The sequence below is a fragment of the Meriones unguiculatus genome, chromosome 7, assembly GCF_030254825.1.
Source record: "Meriones unguiculatus strain TT.TT164.6M chromosome 7, Bangor_MerUng_6.1, whole genome shotgun sequence".
In the NCBI taxonomy this organism is placed as follows: domain Eukaryota; kingdom Metazoa; phylum Chordata; class Mammalia; order Rodentia; family Muridae; genus Meriones; species Meriones unguiculatus.
Window position 1 is genome coordinate 44868078 of NC_083355.1, and position 19549 is coordinate 44887626.

General features: G+C 47.1%; 1 protein-coding gene across 2 annotated transcripts in view; it reads left to right on the forward strand.

Annotated features, from left to right (window-relative positions):
- Window positions 1-17516, forward strand: part of Rpa1 (replication protein A1) — a 50394-nt gene extending 32878 nt beyond the window's left edge. The window contains exons 7-17 of one of the 2 annotated variants that reach the window (XM_021642100.2): window positions 659-791; window positions 1869-1971; window positions 3358-3426; window positions 3549-3741; window positions 3874-4013; window positions 4376-4524; window positions 6538-6670; window positions 9697-9873; window positions 11824-11931; window positions 15224-15310; window positions 16580-17516. In XM_021642100.2, coding sequence (XP_021497775.2) covers window positions 659-791; window positions 1869-1971; window positions 3358-3426; window positions 3549-3741; window positions 3874-4013; window positions 4376-4524; window positions 6538-6670; window positions 9697-9873; window positions 11824-11931; window positions 15224-15310; window positions 16580-16678 — 1391 coding nt within the window. In that variant the 3' untranslated portion in view covers window positions 16679-17516. Of the gene's footprint in view, window positions 1-658; window positions 792-1868; window positions 1972-3357; window positions 3427-3548; window positions 3742-3873; window positions 4014-4375; window positions 4525-6537; window positions 6671-9696; window positions 9874-11823; window positions 11932-14870; window positions 15198-15223; window positions 15311-16579 lie in introns of those variants that run through there. The other variant, XM_060387316.1, reaches the window with a different exon arrangement.
- Window positions 17517-19549: the final 2033 nt, after the last annotated feature.

Sequence of the window (19549 nt, forward strand, 5' to 3'; positions counted from 1 at the left end):
CGCGCCCTGAAAGTTTCACCGTAGACCGTCCTGCCCTGTCTGTGCAGTGCTGAGACAGCAATTGATGCTGTATGACCTCTACTGGCTCCTTAGTATCAAGCCTTGCCTGTGATGTGTTCATAATGAGAATTAATTTTTGTAAGATTTACTTATTATACAGCATTCCGCCTTAATGTGTGCCTGTACGCCAGAGGAGGGCACCAGAGCTCACTATAGATGGTTGTGAGCCACCATGTGGTTGCTGGGAATTGAACTCAGGACCTTTGGAGGAGCAGGCAGTGCTCTTAACCTCTGAGCCATCTCTCCAGGCCCCGAGAATTAATTTTAAAAGCTAAATAAAATAATGGTTGTCTGGCAAGGGAGATGGCTTAGTGAATAAAAGTACTTGCTACACAACCATTAGGATCTGAGTTCAAATCCTCAGAACCCACATAAAAGCCAAATGTAGTGTGGGCGCCTCTAATGACAGCACTCTCAGGAGATCAGAGACAGGACAGTCCCTGGAACCCTGTACCCGCTAACCTGGCACGTGCGATGGGAACACGACAAAGAGAACCTGTCTCACAAAAGTTAGCTTTTATGAGATTATCATCTGACATATGTCATTACCACCTCCATATATGTGCCATGATTGCCCTTTTTCTGTGTGTTTATACAGGTTCTACTGTGCCTAAAGCTTACAGTGCCTCAAAGCCATTTGGAAAGCCTGCTGGAACTGGCCTGCTGCAGCCTTCAGGCGGAACACAGTCCAAAGTGGTGCCCATTGCCAGCCTCACCCCGTACCAATCCAAGTGAGTTGTCTCCCAGGAAGTGTGGGAGTCCTTACCAAATGGTCAGGAAGTTACTGTGCATTCCTGTGGCTGTCATGTAAACTTCTGGGTCACTGCTACATAAGGCGTGTTTCTTATTTTTCTGAACTAAAGAAGGATACAAATTATGACAACCTTTAATGCTTTTGTCTAAAAGAGTGGCCAAAATAGCATTCTGCCATAGCCTGGGGAGATTTTGCCACTTTTGAAAATGTTGAGGTTAAAATTATTTACTGCTTAAAGAATCACTTGGTAGGCTTATAAATAAAAAGATATATATTTGTGCTAATTCGCATTTCATCTCATATACATAGGTCCGAAACTCATTACTGTGGTTTAATTTGGCTCAGACAATTTGTCCTGTTTGTATTAGCCGTATTAACATGCCCTAGACATGGGTTTGATAGTACTTTTTTCCATTAAAAATTAATTAAAACATTGAACAATAATGGGCTTTATTTTTTTTCCAGAATTCTTTAAGATATGTTTTTTGTTGATGTTTTCGTAATACTTGGTAAAATAGGGAAGATAATCTCCCCTGTAAAATTCTAAGTAAGGAAATGGCCTCTCTCGTGGGTCACTTTGGGGTGCTTTGTTTTGGTGGCCCATGAATGTCATGCTTTGTAGCCTTGTGTTTATATTTGGCATGCATTAGAAATGAGGCAGACATTTGATAGTGATTATGTCAGTTCCTGTAATTGAAAATAGTGGCAAAATATAATTGCTGGTATAACTGCATTTTTTTCCTTGGAACCTTTCATTAAAGAGATATTGTTGCCTTGGTGATATTTTTTGAGGAAGGGAAAGGGTTTATAAATTTACTTATTTGACAGGAGAATGAGTTAGTGTTAAACTACCTGGTATATTTTACTGTTTGCATATTCTATAAACTGTCAAGCCTGTCTGTCATGTTGGGGTTTTAATTAGCTAGATTAAAATACGGCTAGCATTGACAGACTCTGCATGGGAGAAGAAAAGCCATGGCAAGATGATTTCTTGCTTATCTTTATTCCAAGTAAGAAAGGCTCCAAACACTACTGTTATCTGTTTGGTTTTTAGGTGGACCATTTGTGCCCGTGTCACCAACAAGAGCCAGATTCGTACCTGGAGCAATTCCAGAGGGGAAGGGAAGCTTTTCTCCATAGAGCTTGTAGATGAAAGCGTGAGTACGCACCACCAGCCTCCTCGACTCCGGGCTCAGCTCTGATGCCCATGAAGTGGCCAGAAAGAAATCTGCTTGTCACTGGAGCTTTCTGTCGGAGAGTTTTGATGCTGTCTAGGGTCTAGGGCTAAACATCAGATAAAACATTTGTAACAGTAGCAGTTAGTCTACTGTAAATAGTCCCCCAGGCTGGAGGGGCTGTCGGGCTCTAATTACATTGCTGGAGGCTCAGTTGAAGCCATGGGATGTGTTACCTGCTAAGAGCGGGGCATTTGCCTTCTGCAGGAGGCAGGCAGCAGCTGCTCAGCTCTGACTACTTTGGGTGGTTTCTGATCATATAAACTCACCTAAAGCAAAATGCAGTGGCCAGAGAGATGACTCAGCAGCCAAGAGCACTGGCTGCTCTTCCAGAGGACCTGGGTTCAATTCCCAGCACCCACATGGTGGTTCCCACAATCTGTGACTCCACTTTCAGGGGTTCAGTGCCCTCTCCCGCCTCCCTCTGACCTGAAGCATGGATGTGACATGCCAGCAAAATAACCACACAAACAAAATGGTACTGTCGAGGTCAAAGCTCTGGAGCTTTCTCCCCTCTTCTTCTTGTTATGGCATAGCATGGCAAGAATCTTAACTGTGATGGCAGATTCAGGATTGGAAACTAATTTCCTGCAGATTTTCTGGGTAAGATTTCATCCATTTAGTTAGCTTTCTTATCCATCTGTAACATATTGCCTGACAGAAAAGTAACAGTGAAATCAACTTGAAAGCATGACTTGTTAGGACGTTTTTGGCAGCAGCCCCTGACTGTGAAGTAACCCTTCACTTAGGCTGCAGGCGTGGGGAAGACTGCTGAATCATCGGGGTTCGGCACGCTTTCCCGTGGGCTTTGAGCCTGTCATAGAGGATCAGAGCTTTATGTTTTCATTATTGGAATAGTCAACTCTTCCTTCTTAAATGTTTTGGGTAAAGCTTTAAAATCGTTGCAGTGTGTGTACATGCACACATACATGTGTAAAGGCTAAAGAACAGCTTGGTTGAGTGATTGTCTTCCACCTACACGTGAGATCCAGGACTTGACCTGGGGTAAGCGCCACAGCAAGCGCCTTTACCTGCTGAACCGGCTTGCCAGCCTCCTTATTTTATGTTTTAACGTAGATGGCTCAGTCACAACTAGAGGCTCAGCCAGCTGAACTTCTCTTATCAGAACTGAGGACCTGAAAGTGTGACTGCATATATGAGCTTCTGGAATGCCTGCAGCTCTCTGAGGGTCTTTTACACTTGCACTGTTGCTCCAGAGATGTCCTCTTACTATTAAAACGGCCTGCTCTTGCTGTTCAGAGTGAGTCTAGCCCCGAGGTTGTAATGTGCTCTCACTTGCTTTTGCAGGGTGAGATCAGAGGTACTGCTTTCAACGAGCAGGTGGACAAATTCTTTCCCCTTATTGAAGTGAACAAGGTGAGACAGTGGCGAATCAGAGCTGACACGCAGGACAATGGGTGCCATGAGCGCCGGGCAGGGTTTGTGGGGAGGGGTTTTGATGGACTGGCCAGCATTCCCCGACTTGGCCTCTTTTGCAGGTGTATTATTTCTCAAAAGGCACTCTGAAGATTGCAAACAAACAATTCTCAGCTGTTAAAAATGACTACGAGATGACCTTCAATAACGAGACGTCTGTCGTCCTCTGTGAGGATGGGCATCATTTACCCACAGTTCAGTTTGATTTCACAGGGATCGGTGACCTAGAGAGCAAGTCTAAAGACTCCCTTGTAGGTACGTCCGTGGCTGAGGGCAGAGGGCAGAGATCATGTGTCCAGTGTATAGACTGGTGTGCAAATGGGGTTTGCCATTCGTGTTTTAAGAGGAGCCTTAATCTGTGCTGTTACAAGTTGTTCTTTGTTTCAGACATAATTGGGATCTGCAAGAGCTATGAAGATGTAACTAAAATCACAGTGAAGTCTAACAACAGAGAAGTTGCTAAGAGAAACATCTATTTGATGGACAAGTCAGGGAAAGTGGTGACTGCGACTCTGTGGGGAGAAGATGTGAGTCCTGGACTGGGTAGAGTTCTGTGGGCGGGGTGCTTCTCCTTTTGAGCTCTGGGGCTTTGGCTCTGGAGCTACAGAGTTGAGCTGTCTAGCAATTGTTTGAAATCCTTCACTTGTGAGATGGTGGATTATTTCAGCTTCCCATGGTGGACTTCTTCCTCTACCTCAGGAAGGTAGAGATGGGTTAGTTTTCCTGGACGTCTAACCAGATTCTTGAGTGTGAGGCCTGCCTTGTCGCGAGTCCACCTACACTGACCATTCCCTCTACAACTGACTGTTCCCCATAAAAAAAAAAAAAAAAACAAAAAAAAAACTGTACGTTCTTCCTGCTGTGATGCTTATGTGCATTTGCTTTGCAGGCTGACAGGTTTGACGGTTCTAGGCAGCCTGTGATGGCCATCAAAGGAGCCCGAGTTTCTGACTTTGGTGGACGGAGCCTCTCTGTCCTATCATCTAGCACTATCATTGTGAATCCTGACATCCCAGAGGCCTATAAGCTTCGTGGATGGTAGGTTTTGTGGAACTGAGCTGAGGGGTTTCTGCGCTCAGGCCCTGGGGAGAGCTGGTTAGTGTTAGCCTGTGGGCCTCAGCCAGGCTGTTTGCCAAGCCTCTGCTGTTGAATGGAGTGGCTTCTGTGCTTCTTGGAGGCATTATGCCTTCTGCGATGATGGCCTGAAAGCCCTTAAGCTGACAAACCTGTGATTCCCTAACGTCGGAGAATGCGGTTAGAATGTAAGTGCTGCGTACTGACCTTGAGCCCACCCGAGCGGGTTCGGCAAGACTTTAGCAGCTGCGTGCTGAAGAACTGTGCTGAGAGCATCTGTTGCTCCTCCGTGTGAGCTGTGGGCAGCTGATGTGGGGGAGAATGCACTTTGTCTTACTCTGCTGGGTCTCTGAGCTGGTCACATCGTCTGGTGTGTATTCAGTGGGATCTGATAGAGCACAATGGACACAATGAGCTCTTTGTTGGCTTTACATTGTCATTTCCAAAGCACTCGAGAGAGAGGAGGAGAGCTTGTTAAAATCTCCACACCATATCTAGCTTTTTAAGGCATTAAACTGTGCCTTGGAAGAGCACTTCATCCTGAGGATTGAGGTGGTCAAAAGAAAATACTTTACCTAGCCCAAGCTTAGTAAATTGTGTAGCTGTAGTCACAGGGGCCATGTATGGTTTCCAGCTGTGTCTTACAATTTAGGGGGCTCAAAAATAGCTCCTATTTCATGTGCCTTGTTTTTGTTTTGAGTCTGATATAAACCGGTTTGATAGAACATCTGGGGTGTCTGTGTCACTCGGTCCGTCGTCAGGAGTGGTCTACATCCATGTATTTAATTGGCATTGCGTTACACAACAGAGCTCCTTAAGAGTCTGACCTGAAACAACTGTGGTGTTGGTTTGTTTTTTGTTTTGGTTGATTTTCTTCCGGGCTCTGAGCACAACTCGAGGTTAATTGCTTGCCCACAGTAAGGTGTTCATATTTCATTGTCAGTAACCGTGATCACAGAGAACACACACAGGCGTGTCTGTCCCCTGAACAAAATATGCTGTCATCGATCTACGGGAAGCTCCGTGCACACACCCACCCAGGCAAGGATTAGCGGCGGTTAGGTCACGGCACTAAGGGAAGGGTTTTCTTGTGAGAAGGGCTGCCTGTCTCCTTACTCTGTTGGCCCCTGAGGAGCTGTCTTTGGTTGGAGGCAAATGTCTGGTTCTGAAAGTGTAAACGTGTGCAGCTGGCAGTGGTGAGACAGTTTACGGACCTTGTTGTCCTGACGGATGTGGCTGTACCTGACAGCGAGAAGGTGACGGTCTGCAGCCACTCTGGTGAGTGGTTCTTTTTAGGGAGTCAGTCCTGTGCGTGGCCAGCATTAAGTTACTGCCACTCGGGTGCTTGACCAGGTTTTAATCTCAGGCTCGCTGCTCTCTGCCACTAACAGTGTTCTTGCTACCTGGCCTCTTTTCCTTCAGATTAGCCAATAGATGGTCAAGAGTTATAATCAATTTTAATAATAATTTTATATAAATGAACTTAACCTTGATATTTGCATAAACAAATTCCCACCGAGAATACAAATCTCTAACACGGCACATAACGCCTTCTGATGGAGTCGTACATTGAGTTCCATAACTGATTAGGCTTAAAAGATTTTCCTCCCATGAAAACATTTTTGGCTGACTCATTAAAGAAAAATGTCCCTTTTCATCTGATTTATTTCGGTGATTGAGGTGAAGGCTTGAAGCCCGAGGGATTGTGCCAGGGTTACTCTCTATTGCTGGCTTTGTTCATGGCTGTTAATATGCAGCCCACTTTGGAGAAAGGGGCTGTGGTGCTTTGGCACTGTTTGTCTGATAGGGAGTTGGGGAGGGTTAGGAGGCGCATCAAAGCAAATGAGATCAAAAGAAAGGCATTGCATTTCTTCAGTGGACTAAGGACTGGGACCCAAGTAAAAGCTGGTGGCTGGTGTGGTCAAACAGCACATTTGAGAGGGATGTAAAGTTCCTATCAATGTTGTTTTTTTCCAGGTTTGACTCAGAAGGAAAAGCCTTAGATGGGGTTTCCATCTCTGACCTCAGGAGTGGAGGCACCATAGGAGGCAGCACCAACTGGAAGACTTTATACGAAGCGAAGTCGGAGAACCTGGGTCAGGGAGACAAGGTACCTCGTGAAATTTGGGGATTTGGGTTTCTTTTGAAAACACAGAAATATTTTAAGAATATGTTTTCCTTTTAACCCCAGGTGTGGGGATGTGGGGCTGCCTCACAGCGGATGGCTATGATTTGCCTCGTGCTCTAGCAGAGGTGTGGTTTTGCCAGCAGCAGATAGTGTCTGCAAGTGTGTGACATTGGGAATTCTGGGAATTTCTCAGATATATATATAAATGGTTAGAGGTTTGTGGGTGGGTGGGTGGTGGTGGATTCTGGTGGTTGCAGTTTGTTAAGTAGTCGAACACCAAGAAAAAACAAATTAGATATCCTGACAGGCAAATTTGATCTCCTATTAGTGTAGGGTTGGAAATGTGGAAGAAGAGGGTGGAGAAGGGTAGAAGAAAGAAGAACCGCAAAGTGCAGCACCTTCAGAGGCCCAGAAAGTGGCAGACGGTGGAGTTTTGAAATTTGCTTTTGGATGCCAGCTCAGGGTTATGTTCTTACATGGGACCTCAGAGCCTTGGTAGCCCAGAGCCCTGCTCCAGAGCTCTACGTTGCTGCTTTTCGTTGTCGGCGGCTCAGTCGTGGCTGGTGTAGAGGCTGCGTGTGCTGAGGGGTGTCAGGCAGGATTGGTGTGAAGAGCTCCTGGATCCTGAGGAAATGGCGATGACCCAGCTTTGCGGTGTAGTGTTGGGTCCGTGTTGGGTGTTTGAGCAGAATGTAATTCGGGCTGTTGAGCATCAGGCAGCTCCTGTTTTAGACTGCGTCAGAGGCTGAGAGGCGCTGCTGCCCTACCAGCGACTGGCTCTGGTATTGACTTCAGGTGCAGCTTCCATTTCTGTGTGTATTAATGATCCTCATCCTACCGTGGTCTAACCTGCGGTCTCTTGGATGTTTAAATCATTTCTTTCTGTGTGCTCCCAAAATATCAGTCACCTTTTTTGTCATCATCTACAATATAGATTTTCTTCCTCATTGTCTTGTTTCACTGTGCACTTAATCCATCATTGTCATACACAGCAACTTACAATACTGTTATGGGGGCATCTTGAGGATTCAACAGTGGCTGGATTCTGGTTGTCTTTAAAGATAAGACAGTATACAGTCAGGACTGAGTACACAGGACACCTGTCTGCGCTCATGCTTACAAGTTTTGAGTCTGAATCTAATCTGGAAATACAGATTAACTCTTTATTTTTTTCTTTGGGGATAGGGCGCACATGTTCCACTTTTGTGTGTGGAAGTCAAAGTCCTCCGGGGGTTCCCAGGGACCAAACTCGGTCATCCTGCTTGGTAGCAATTGCCCTCACCCCTGAGCCGCCATATCAGTCTGAGCTCACTTTGTTTTGTTTTGTTTTTCTTTGTTTGCACATATATGAGTGTTCTCCCTGCATGTGAACCAAATGAGTGAGTGGTGTCCATGGAAGTCAAAAAAGAGCACCAGATCCTTTAGAACTGGAGTTATGGGTAGTTGTGAGCAACCATATAGGTGCTGGGAAAGTGAACTTGGGTCCTCTGTAAAAAGCAACCAGTGCTTTTGACCCCCATCCGTCTCTCCACCCCACCCCCCTCTCCATCCCCCAGGCCGTCTTAATATTCAGTTCTGTGGAACTAAGGGCTAAACCCTTGTGCATGAGAGACCAGGCAAACTTGCGCAGCGCTGTGCCCACTGCCTCTACCCCTAAAGCTGGCTAAACTGGGGACTAGCGCAGTCTCTTTAAATGGTCACACTGTTTTGCCCCTCTGGTCTGAGACATCAAGTAGAGCCAGTATGAGCCAGGCAGAGTGGCAAACGCCTTTAATACCAACACTTGGGAGATAGAGGCAAGTGGGTCTCTGTGAGTTTGATGCCAGCCTGGTCTGTAGGTCTGAATGAAGCCCAGGACAGCCAGGACTACATAGTGAGAACCTGTCTCAAAGGGGTGGGTGGGTGGGGGTGGCTGGCTCTAAATTCAGGGTCTACTGAATAAACCAAAACCAAGAGCTTCTGTGTGGGGTTCAAAGCAGGTATCTACCCTTAACATGATGTAGGTCCTTACCGGGGATTTCTCCATTTAGAAGGCCTTAGTCGTGGTGTTTTTTGCATTCCCTTGAACTTTATCCTGTCAAGGCTGTGAACTAGCTGTCTGTTACTGATAGCTGGATTTTACCTGATCACCTTCCGTCTTGATGTTACCTGTAGGTTGTCTTGCTCACAGCAGCAGGGTGAGGAGACTGACCGAAAGGCTCATTGGACCTAAGGTTTTTCTCTGGATTGTTACAAGAAAAGCTTACCGATCCCAAAAGATAAGGGTAGAACCCACTGTCGTTGTAAAGAGTTATGTGCTTGGCCAGGAAGGTGACTCGGTGAGCCGAGGCGCCTGCCTCCAAGCCTGACATCTGAGTCCAGTCTCCAGCACTCACATGGGAAGTCACCAATCCCCCAAGTTGTCCTCTGGCCTGCACACACAGGCTGTGGTGTGTATGTACACATACAAAAACACATATACACACAGTGAATAAATACATGTAATTTTGAAAAGTATTTTAAAAATATGTGCTGTCAAGATAACTCAGTCACAAAAGGCACTTTTCCTGCTATCTTGGAAACCTGAGTTCCCTGAAACTCACAGTGGAGAACTGACTCCTGACCTCCACAAATCCGCCATGGCACATGCTCGCCTGCATTCATACACATGAGGACATCATACACACGGAGATACACGTACACAACAAAGAGGAACTATAAATTAAGTTATGTGGCCTGGTGGTGGCTAAGCACTCTAGAGACAGAGGCAGAGCAGTCACTGTAAGTTCAAGGCCAGCTAGTGAGATGCTGTCTGGGGAAAAAATGTGCTTGAGTGTTAGTGACTTCTGTGGGTTTGCAGGTAGCATGTATGATTTCTGAAATCAGAGAGTGACCGATTCTGTGAGTGTGGGAACCAGAACATACGTGCACGCCCCACTTGCAAGGAGGGGCAGCTTCGAGCCACCTGTCCCAGACCCGAGTGTGGCTTGCTGACTGACGCTGGGCTCTGTGGTCCTTCTTTCCTACAGGCGGACTATTTCAGCACCGTGGCGACGGTGGTATTTTTTCGCAAAGAGAACTGTATGTACCAGGCCTGCCCAACTCAGGACTGCAATAAGAAAGTGATTGACCAGCAGAATGGGCTGTACCGATGTGAGAAATGTGACCGGGAGTTTCCCAATTTCAAATACCGCATGATCTTGTCGGTGAGTTGAGTGGATCATGAGAAGTCTTGTGGTGTTCATCAACTGACCGTCATGGGCAAGACACTGGGGGTGTGATGGGAGAGCCCTGGTGGGGAGCTCGCCTCGGTGAGGAACTCAGAACTGAATCCGCGCTGGGGAGCTTGCTGCTGCTCTGTAAATAAGGAGGGAAGGCCTTTGCCCTGCTGAACCGCAGTCACGCCTGCTGCTGAACGCTTCCTCTGTGCCGGAAAGGCAGCCTCCTGGGATACTGTGGTCACAGTGTTGGTGGCACTTGCCTAACTGTTGTGAAGATAAGTTAGTATAAAATCACATTTCTGGAGAGCAGTATTGTACTAACCAGCCAGTGTCAGTGTTATTTCTCTTGTGGATACTCTGTTTCTTCAGCCTTAGTGGAGCTGGCTTCAGAGGAGTGTGCCAGACTGTGGTTCTTGCTGTCACTCTGCTTTGGTTTTGTTTGACAGTAAGTAATGTGTCCAAAGCCTTACAAATGTTTCTATTTCCTGATACAGTAGCCACCTACAGGGAATTTATTTTAAAGAGATAATGGGAGATATTACAGCTGTGTGAAGTTACTTACTCTGAAAAGTTGGAGTCATCTTAAATGTCCTTTTGTTTTATCAGTTCCTTCGTTTAGTGAGTAACCGCTGAGTGAGTGGAAGACTGTGATGGCCTTAGAGTTTACAGCTTATTAGGCTGATTGTGGCTCAGTGGATGACACATGTCTGCAAGCCTAGTACTTAGGTGGAGGCAGAGAATCAGACATTCAGAGTCATCCTCAGCTACAAAGCAAGTTCAAGGCCAGCTGGCTAGCTTGGGCTACATAAGACTGGGTCCTAAAAAATAAACAAAAATGTCGTGAGTGGTGGTGGTGGCACACACCTTTAATCCCAGCACTTAAGAGGCAGAAGCAGGCAGATCTTTGGTCTATAGAGCAAGTTCCAGGACAGCTAGGGCTAAACCGAGTAACCCTGTTGTAAAAAAAAACAAGATAGATCAATGGGGTGCTTGTTTCTGTTGCTGGGTAGATTTGGTAGCAGGTTGAAGGTCTTTAACGCTGGCTTTGAAATTGGCTGTGTTGAAATGATTTAGAACCATTTTGTGCTGCTCTTTAAAATACCTACCACCCCAGTGTGAGGGCCCGAGTTCAGATCCCCAGCCCATGTGGGCAGCTTCAGGCCCGGAGCTCACCGGGCATCAGCCCAGTCGGTTGCTGAGCTCTGTTCACCTAGAGACCGTGTCTCAGGGTGATTGGAGAGTAGCCGTGGGTACAGTCTCTGGCCTCCTGGTGCGTCCACATAACTTAGCACCCACTGAGTAAAAAGTATGCAGCTGTGAACTCGGCCCTTGGTAGCCTGAGGCGGGGAGATGAGGGCAGAGTGGGCTGTATTATGTACTGTCTCAAAAAACAGAAATAAGTAAAAAACAAAAATAGAAAATAAGTGAGTAAAATAACAGAAAAAGAGCCTGCTGTCACTATGGTGGCTCGTGCATAACTTCAGTGCACAGCCTTTGGTTCAGCAGGAGCAGCTGGCTGATGCCTTGCAGGAGTTCTGCTGGCCCATCTCCTGAGGTCTGAATCCTCTCTAGGACTGAGCTAACTGCGTTTTAAACTTCTTCCCGTGGTACAGAACCGGCATAGCAGCGCTTGCAGTTAACTGGGGCTCGCTCAGCCGAGCCTCTCTGAAGTGTGCTCAGAACACAGCCTGCTGTGAGAACACCTAATACACAGCCTCCTCTGTGATAAGTGTTGGGTTGCTTGTGTGATTTACCTGACACTGTATGAAAACTGGGAGACAGGATGACTGAGGTGGGAACCTCTAAAGCAGAGCACTGAAGTCGGGGACTATGATGGCAGTGTTGTTTTCCCTTGGAAGTTCCGTTAGGAAAAGAGCACCTCCCCTCCTCCTCAATGTTTTTTATTTGCTGAAATAACAGAGTTGTGTTTTTTAGGTAAATATTGCGGATTTTCAAGAGAATCAGTGGGTGACATGCTTCCAGGAGTGTGCGGAGGCCATCCTTGGGCAGAGCACCGCGTACCTCGGGGAGCTGAAGGAGAAGGTTGGCCGTGGGTTTCTGAGCGTTGGATGGTAGTGTTGCTCCGCTGGGCTGCTTACTGCGTGCTTCTTTGGGTGTGGTATACGGGTTCTCGTGGCACTGAATAAGAACTCATCTTTTGTCCAGTTTGTGTGCATCTGACATAGGTAGTGACGTGGGGAACGTACAGTCACATCACTCAGGTGCACAGCCACCTTTGCCCCAGGACTTCCGGTCACTGAGCGCTACAAGGTGTCTTCTGAGACGGTTCAGGGTTCGGGTGTGCTTTTTAACACCTGTTAGGAAAGTCGAGTCCCGCCTTCAGTAAGTGCGCACACAGGTACTTTATCACATGAGGGTCACAGGAAGCGGCTTTGTTTTAAAAGTCACGTTACCTGCTGTGGTGATGGTTCTCCTCTGTTGTCCCAGCACTTGGGCCGAAGCAGGAGGATCACCCAGAGTTCCAGGCGGCCAAGCTAGTGTACTTAGTGAGTTCAAGGCTAGCCTGGACTGCATAGCAAAACCCTGTCTCAAATATGTGTGTGTGTGTGTAGTAAAGAGATGAGTTGGGACCCTTGAGGTGGCTCAGTGAGGGAGACTCTTGCCTGTGCACCTGACGACCCAAGTTGACTGGAACCCATGTGGGGTAGAAGGAGAAACGGCATCCCACAGTTGTCCTCTGACCTCCATGTGTGCACCTGGAATGCGTGCCGCACAGTAACAGCAAACATTTTTTAAAATCACTAATTTCACCTTTTAATTTGCCTTTTTATACACTAGATTTATAGATGCAGAGAACAGCTTAGGGTCTATACCAAATGTAAGAAAGATACTGGCTGAGTTGAGGACTAGTTACTAAAAGCTGTATTTTTGGGGCCGTAGAAATCGGCATCTGTACATACAGTGTCCTTTTCCCCTCCATTCTTCTGTGTTAGTTAGATACTTGTAAAGGGCACAGTGGAGATTTTGTCCTGTGTTCTGATGTGCTTCTCTTACTTTTTCTGTCTTTGGTTCTGTTTGGCTCTGCCCTTGCCTCCTTTTTAAATCCTCCGTGAAGTCTCTGAAAATAGTCCCAAGAAGTCTTTTCACAGAGATGACTGGGATTGACTTTTAAAGTGCAGTGCTGTCTTTTATCTGTTTTGCCTTGCCCTGTGTTTTCATATCAGATTTTAGGCTCCGGGCAGCCTTTCAGGATTTTTTATGAGCTTATTATGATTGACTGTTGTAGCACAGGAGAGTGAGGACATTCGGGACTCCCCTCGGGAACCATGCTGTTCCGGGAGTCTGCATCCGGGCCTCTCCTACCCTAAGGAGCAGCGATGTCTGCTGAAGGTGTTGAAGGCCTCACACGTTTTCTTCGTATGTTGAAAGCCTGGAGATTTTTTATTCTCAAATAACATCTACAGAAAGAAGTCTGTGATAAAGCTATTTTCATACTAGTGTGACTTGCAGGGGTATTTAGCTTCTATGAACTGTTAGTTTTATGTAAAGTTTTAAACGCCTTCATTTTATGCCTCACGGTCTGAGGCAGGAGAAAGTTGAAGGCCAACTTGCAGCTTAGTGAACGTGGTCTCAGAAGTTAAGAACAGGAGGGCTGAGTGTCTCGGTGCCATCACCCACCACGCCCCAAAGAAAAGGCCGGCTCAAAAAAAACAGGCAGTGACTGCACATGCCTTTAATCCCAGCACTTGGAGGCGGAGACAGGCAGATCTCTGAGTTCCGCACCAGCCAGGGCTACACAGAGAAACCCTGTTAAAAAACAAACCAAAATTACAGTAGAGTAAGCAAATCTGATAGCGTTTAAGGAGTGGGGAAGAGGAAGACATTTTCTAGCCTTTTCCTGGAGCTGCCCACCCTGCCCACCTCCTCCACCTGCTCACATCAATAAGCTGCAAATCAGAGGCTGAAATAATTAAATGTGTGATAGCGTGAACATTTTTCTTTGTAGTGCTTTTTCCGTCCAGTTCTTTTGTTTCATTATGTTTGGAGCCAGGCTCTCACTCTGTAGCCCAGGCTAGCCTGCGTAGCCGAGGCTGGCTTCATTCTCACTCTTCTTGCTTAGCCTACAGGATACTCTGATTACAGGCCTGAGCCAATGTGACTAGCTTTCCTCAGCCCTCTTCAGTTATTTCAGTGTTGGCTTTGTTATTTTTTGGGTTTTTCTGTTTTGTTTTGTTTTTTATTAACTAATTATTATCTTTTTAAATTTGAGCAAGTTCTTACTGTATAGCCCCAAAACTCATAAACATCCCCCTGCCCTCCTGGGGCTGGGCTTGTGCCGCCAGGCCCAGCTCCTGCTCAGCTATGACTGACTTTGGGGGTGAGTGTTTTACCTACGGGTTTCTATGTGGCTGACCGCTTCCCGGCCTGGTGCCTGAGGAGACCTGGAAAGGGCGTCAGATCCCGGAACTGGAGTTGCGGGTGGTTGTGAGCCGCCATGTGGGTGCCAGGAAGGAAATGCCTGTCCTTTGCAAGAGCGGGCTGTGCTTTTAACCACCAAACTGTCTCTCCAGCCTCCCATACCCACTTCCTAATTCAAGCTGAGGAGACGACGGGTCTCGGATATCTTCCCCAACAAGAATTCCAAATTTTAGGAATATGTTTCCTAAAAGTGTTTAAAATTTTTAATATGGTAAAATATACATAAAAATACCATTTTATGTTGTTTTTCTGTTTCTATTGGAATCATTTTGAAATATTTATTGGCATTAGCCCTGTTCACGTTGTCAGGCCTTTGGCTTCACTTTCCATGTCTAGAATGTTTCCATTCTCCTGCCCTTCAAGCAACAGTTATCCGCTCCTCCTTTCCCTAGCACTGACAGCCAGGGTTCTGCTTCTGGGAGTTTAGTGGGATCTGTTCCCGCGTCCACACATCCAGCCAGCTAGGGAGCAGACATATTTGGGGAGTAAATTGCACATTTATTGGCCGTGTGCATATGATTTTTTCTTCTTTCACTGAGCAGTCCGTGCAGTGCTCGCGTGGTTTTGTAAGTAATCTAGAGTGACTACAGCATGCAGGAGGGTGTTTGGGTTCTCTATAAACAGCCACCTCACGTAACGAACTTATCCTTGGAATTCGGGGTCCACTAGAGGTGGGGTTCCCGGGTCCAGTCCTCTGTGAATACTAAAGGGCAGACAGTACTCCTGCGAAAGTTTGATTTTTAATAAAATTCTACTTAAGCAGTTTTATGTGGTAAAGCAACACCTACAAATTAGTCATTCTTAAGTAATTTCAGCTTTTGGGGATGATAATTTCTCAGTCTCTTCAACAGATTAATAGGTGTTTTTCAGTAGTTTACATGTGTTGTTTTTACAGAATGAGCAGGCATTTGAAGAGGTTTTCCAGAATGCCAACTTTCGATCATTTATGTTCAGAATCAGGGTCAAGCTGGAGACCTATAATGTAAGTAAGGTCATGGGACAGAGGGCTGTGGTGGGAATCGCTGGGTGGAATTACCCACAGGTGGGAGCCTGCTGCGTGCATGCTCATGGCCCGACAGCCTGCACTGCGGTGCTGTTGGCAGCTGTATGCTGATGTGGAAGCCAGCTTGGGGTCGCATCTTGTCTAAACACTTGAGGGAGAAGCATCTATGGCCTTTTCTATTACAGCCTTAAGAGATTTTTTTGTTGTCTGTATAGTTGCAGAAAATGACGTATGCAGATTCTTACTTCCCACAATTTAGGTTTTAAAATTCAGGATAGTAAACAAATAACACATGCTAGTAAAAGTGCCTGGGACAAGGCTTTAAATTAGCCCTAATGTCATAGAGTTGCATAGTCATAATAAGCAGCATTTACTGGACAGTCACTGCCCTGCCCCCACCCATCTGTCATCTGTTGATCCTTACAGCACCTTCTGGGGTGGCGTTTTGGCCCAGTTTTACCATGGAAAGACGTAGGCATACAGAGAATGACTGAACCTAAAGCCATGGAGAGGCAGAGCCAAGAGTCCAAGCCAGGCCATCTGATTGCGAGCATCAGTACATTTACCAAGCACATGGGAGCATGAAGGCCCCGGCTAGACTGGTGTGCCTCTAGCTACCGCCCTGTTCTGCCTCAGAGACACTGTTTAGTTCCTGGAGACAAGCTGAGTGAGAGTTCTGCCAACCCCCTGCAGCCACAGAGCTCGTACATTCTGAGTTATTAGTACCTGTGAATAGATACATTAGTTGTTGTGTTAAACGAACATTAGTGTGATAGCATCAGAAAGTTGGGTGGATTAAAGGCGATTGTAGGGTTCTCTCCTGGTGTGAACGGGGATGGTGAAGAGCAGAGAGGTTACCTAGCCCAGAGCTGGAGCTGAAGGCAGATTCCCTGCAGTTTCGGGTGCTTTTTAACCACAGTTCAGCTTTTCTAGATGAAAGTGAGCTTCCAGGGCAAGTTTCCTGGCTGCTCTGAACTCCCTCTGCCACCACCTAAAGACAGTAGAGACTGGAGACGCCCTCCAGAGGCTGCTCCAGAAGGATGCTGAGTCTGCATGGGGTGCCAAGGATGGGGAGAGGGTCTGTGGAGGGGGGTCTGGCCACTGACCATCTCCAGGAACTCATAGCACTCTGAGAATTTCTTAACTTCCTTCTTCCTGCTGGACTCATTGAATCGACTGGAGCAAAGACAGTTACCACCACTCCATGCCAGGCTCTACCGCTCACCAACGGCTTTTCTCTTTTCAAAGGATGAATCTCGCATTAAGGCCACTGTGATGGATGTGAAGCCCGTGGACTACAGAGACTATAGCAAAAGGCTGATCATGAACATCAGGAGGAACATGTGACGGGAACAGGCCTCACGGACGGCCAGAGTTGGAACGTGAAGAAGGGAAATAGAATGGCTCTCTCCCCACCCCCCTGTGAGGGCCTCACAGTGCAGAGCCTCTGGGGGAGACCGGCATCCTGCTGGCCCTTCTTGAGACTCGTGGGTAGCAAAAGACAGTGTGCTCAGCGGGCTGCAGGTAAACCTTCCGAGGCAGCTCTGCACTGGCAGGTAGCGTAGCGCCCATCCCTCCTGTCTTCAGGCTTTTGGCTTTACTAAGATTTTGTTATCTTCAAACAGGAATTATGGCACACATAACTAACCCTCCTCTGTGGATAATAAATTATGTAACTTGGGGTTTGCTTTTCCAGTGGTGGAACCTTTCTGTCTTGGGGGGAGTGAGAGTGGGTGAGAACCCAGGTATTTAGGGGTGTGTCTCTCTGGAGTCACAGGCTCGATCTTTGCAGAGGTGCCACATGGTTGCTAATGCTTGGAATGGCAAAAGGGCAGAATTATTAATCAAAGGCCTATCCTTAATATCTGAATATCCTTCCTTCAGGGCTTAATAGATTTAATAGACTGAGTCAGATGGGTCTGATATTAATCAAAATTGTCTCTTCTGAGGACGGCTGATAAGCATTGACTTGCTGGCCCTTAGGGACATTCAGGCAACTACAAAGCATTGCTTGAGTTTTCCCTGGAATTAATGCTGCATTTGGTTGCCAGGCGCACGTGTCTTTACCTGGACATTTTTTTTTTGCATTAATCTATTTCGTTTTTTATTAAAGCTGTTTTAAATAGAATTTAAGAGAGAAACCCTTTGTTCTCCTTGCTTTGTTTGAATAAACAGTATATCTTTGTTTGTGGATCCTACTTTCTTTGACTGTAAAGGGTTCTTGTAACTGGAAAGCAATTAATTAGCTTTCATAATAAATATTCACTAGGGAGAGATGTTAACTCATTACAAACTCAGAGATTAGACTGAGGCCTGGAAATCAGTCTTTCTAATGTCTGCAACCCTGAAATGCATCTTTAAAGGAATGAAAACACAGAAAAGGAAAAGCCGTTGAGCCCAGGAATGCTGATGATCCAGCACTCTGGGGCTGTGTTGATGTTTACACAGCGGCCTAACACCAAGCAGGCTTTGAAATGTGGAGACCGTGAGCAGGGAAGAAAACAATAATTAAGCTACGAGGCTTTTCATTCGGCAAGAGCATGCTTGCTCGGTGTGTCCCTAATCATATTAATTATCTATCTGGTGGCTGCAGCCTACCTCTTGGCATTTGCTGCACATCTCTGCCAGCACCCAGGCAGCACTGCAGTCCCCCGCAGCTGCAGGCCTGGCTTTCAACGTGTGCACTTAGGCTCGTGGCCGTGGTGGCTCCGTGTGGCCCAGGAGTCACAGCACCCTGTGTTTTAGTTGTTCTCCTTGTCGCTATGGCACGACACCTGTCAAGAGCAGCTTCCAGGAGGAATGGCTTCTTCTGGCTCATAGTTTGAGGGTACCAGCCATCACGCCGAGAAGGCAGAGAACAACCGGCTATGGTGACAAGAGTGCAGCACAGCCAGCCACACTGCATTTGTCGTGAGGAAGAGGCAGTGAATGCTAGTGCTTCGCTCTTTCCACTTTGTGTGAGGGCAGGTGTGGTGTGCCAACGGGTGCCCTCACTAGCCTGGAGCGCGATGTTGGAGCCAGGCATCTTCCTGGGTACACACCCCTGTGCTTCTTAATGAGGGTCCTGGGGCTCCGGAAATATGGCCAGCTGAGCTTTCTCCTTCCCCCTCAGGGTGGGTGTTTCCTTAGTCAGTCTCTCTGGAAAGGCCTCACAGACCAGTCTTAAGGTTATTTTAAATCCGGTTATATGGGTTTTAGATTGGCACGATTAACCGTCACACCTGTCTTCTTAGCTGTGCTGGTTTTGAGGTACCGTCTTCCCTGTGTAGCCCACGGCCTCGGGCTTGAGCCTCCTTTCCTCACCGGTACACTAGAAACAGGCATCATGCCTGGCTTGTTTGCTTTTGTTTTGTTGGGCAGAGTCTTAAAGTGGGTATCTTCCAGCTTGCTGGATAGCCCAAGCTGACCTTGACGTCATGAGCCTCCTGTTTCAGTCTTCAACTGCTGACATCACAGCCCTGCACCGTATCCCTGGCTCTTAACCGTTTTCTTTTGGAATGAACTAGGCAGCCCTAGGCAAATGGCTCACCCTTACTGAGGACTTCGATTGAGTTCGCTGGTGTCAGAGGCAGCCTTCCTTTCCCTTTTCCTGATCTCAGGAGACAGGAATTGAGCTGCACTTGCTTCTCCTGCTGAAGCCTGGGCAGTTTTTCAGAGGCTCTCCCTGGCCTTGCTTATAACGCTTTGACTAGAAAATCAGGCTTTGGTGCTGTCTGAGATTGACAAACTGCGGGTTAGAGATGGTGATCCAGCTCTCCGCTCTCCGTGCAGCTCCCCCCCCCCCCCCCCGTGCGGAGCGCCGGTCAGCAGCATGCAGGCGGAGCTCGCTCAACCAGTCCCGCACTTTATCCCCGGCCACTTCAGGCTAGCACAGCGGCACGACTAGCATAGAAACCCTTGGGATTGGGAGGGATGGTATCCCTCGTGGGACCACGTTTAACAGATTTCCCTACTAAAATCAGATCACCAGCAGGGCCTCAGATTGGTTCCACTGTGAACGCCTGTGAGAGATTCAGGTCCCGCAGGCCGACTCCAGCCCGCAGTTCCTGGAATTCTCCTGGACACACTTTACCTCAGAAGGCTGTTTGCGTTCTCCTTCTCATCTGTCACTTAGAAATCAATGACACCAGCAATGAGGTGGGGGTGGGGCTCTAATAATTTTGCCTTTATTTTAAATGGTTACTGAATTCCCTCCAGTCTCATTGTAAGGGAGGCAGA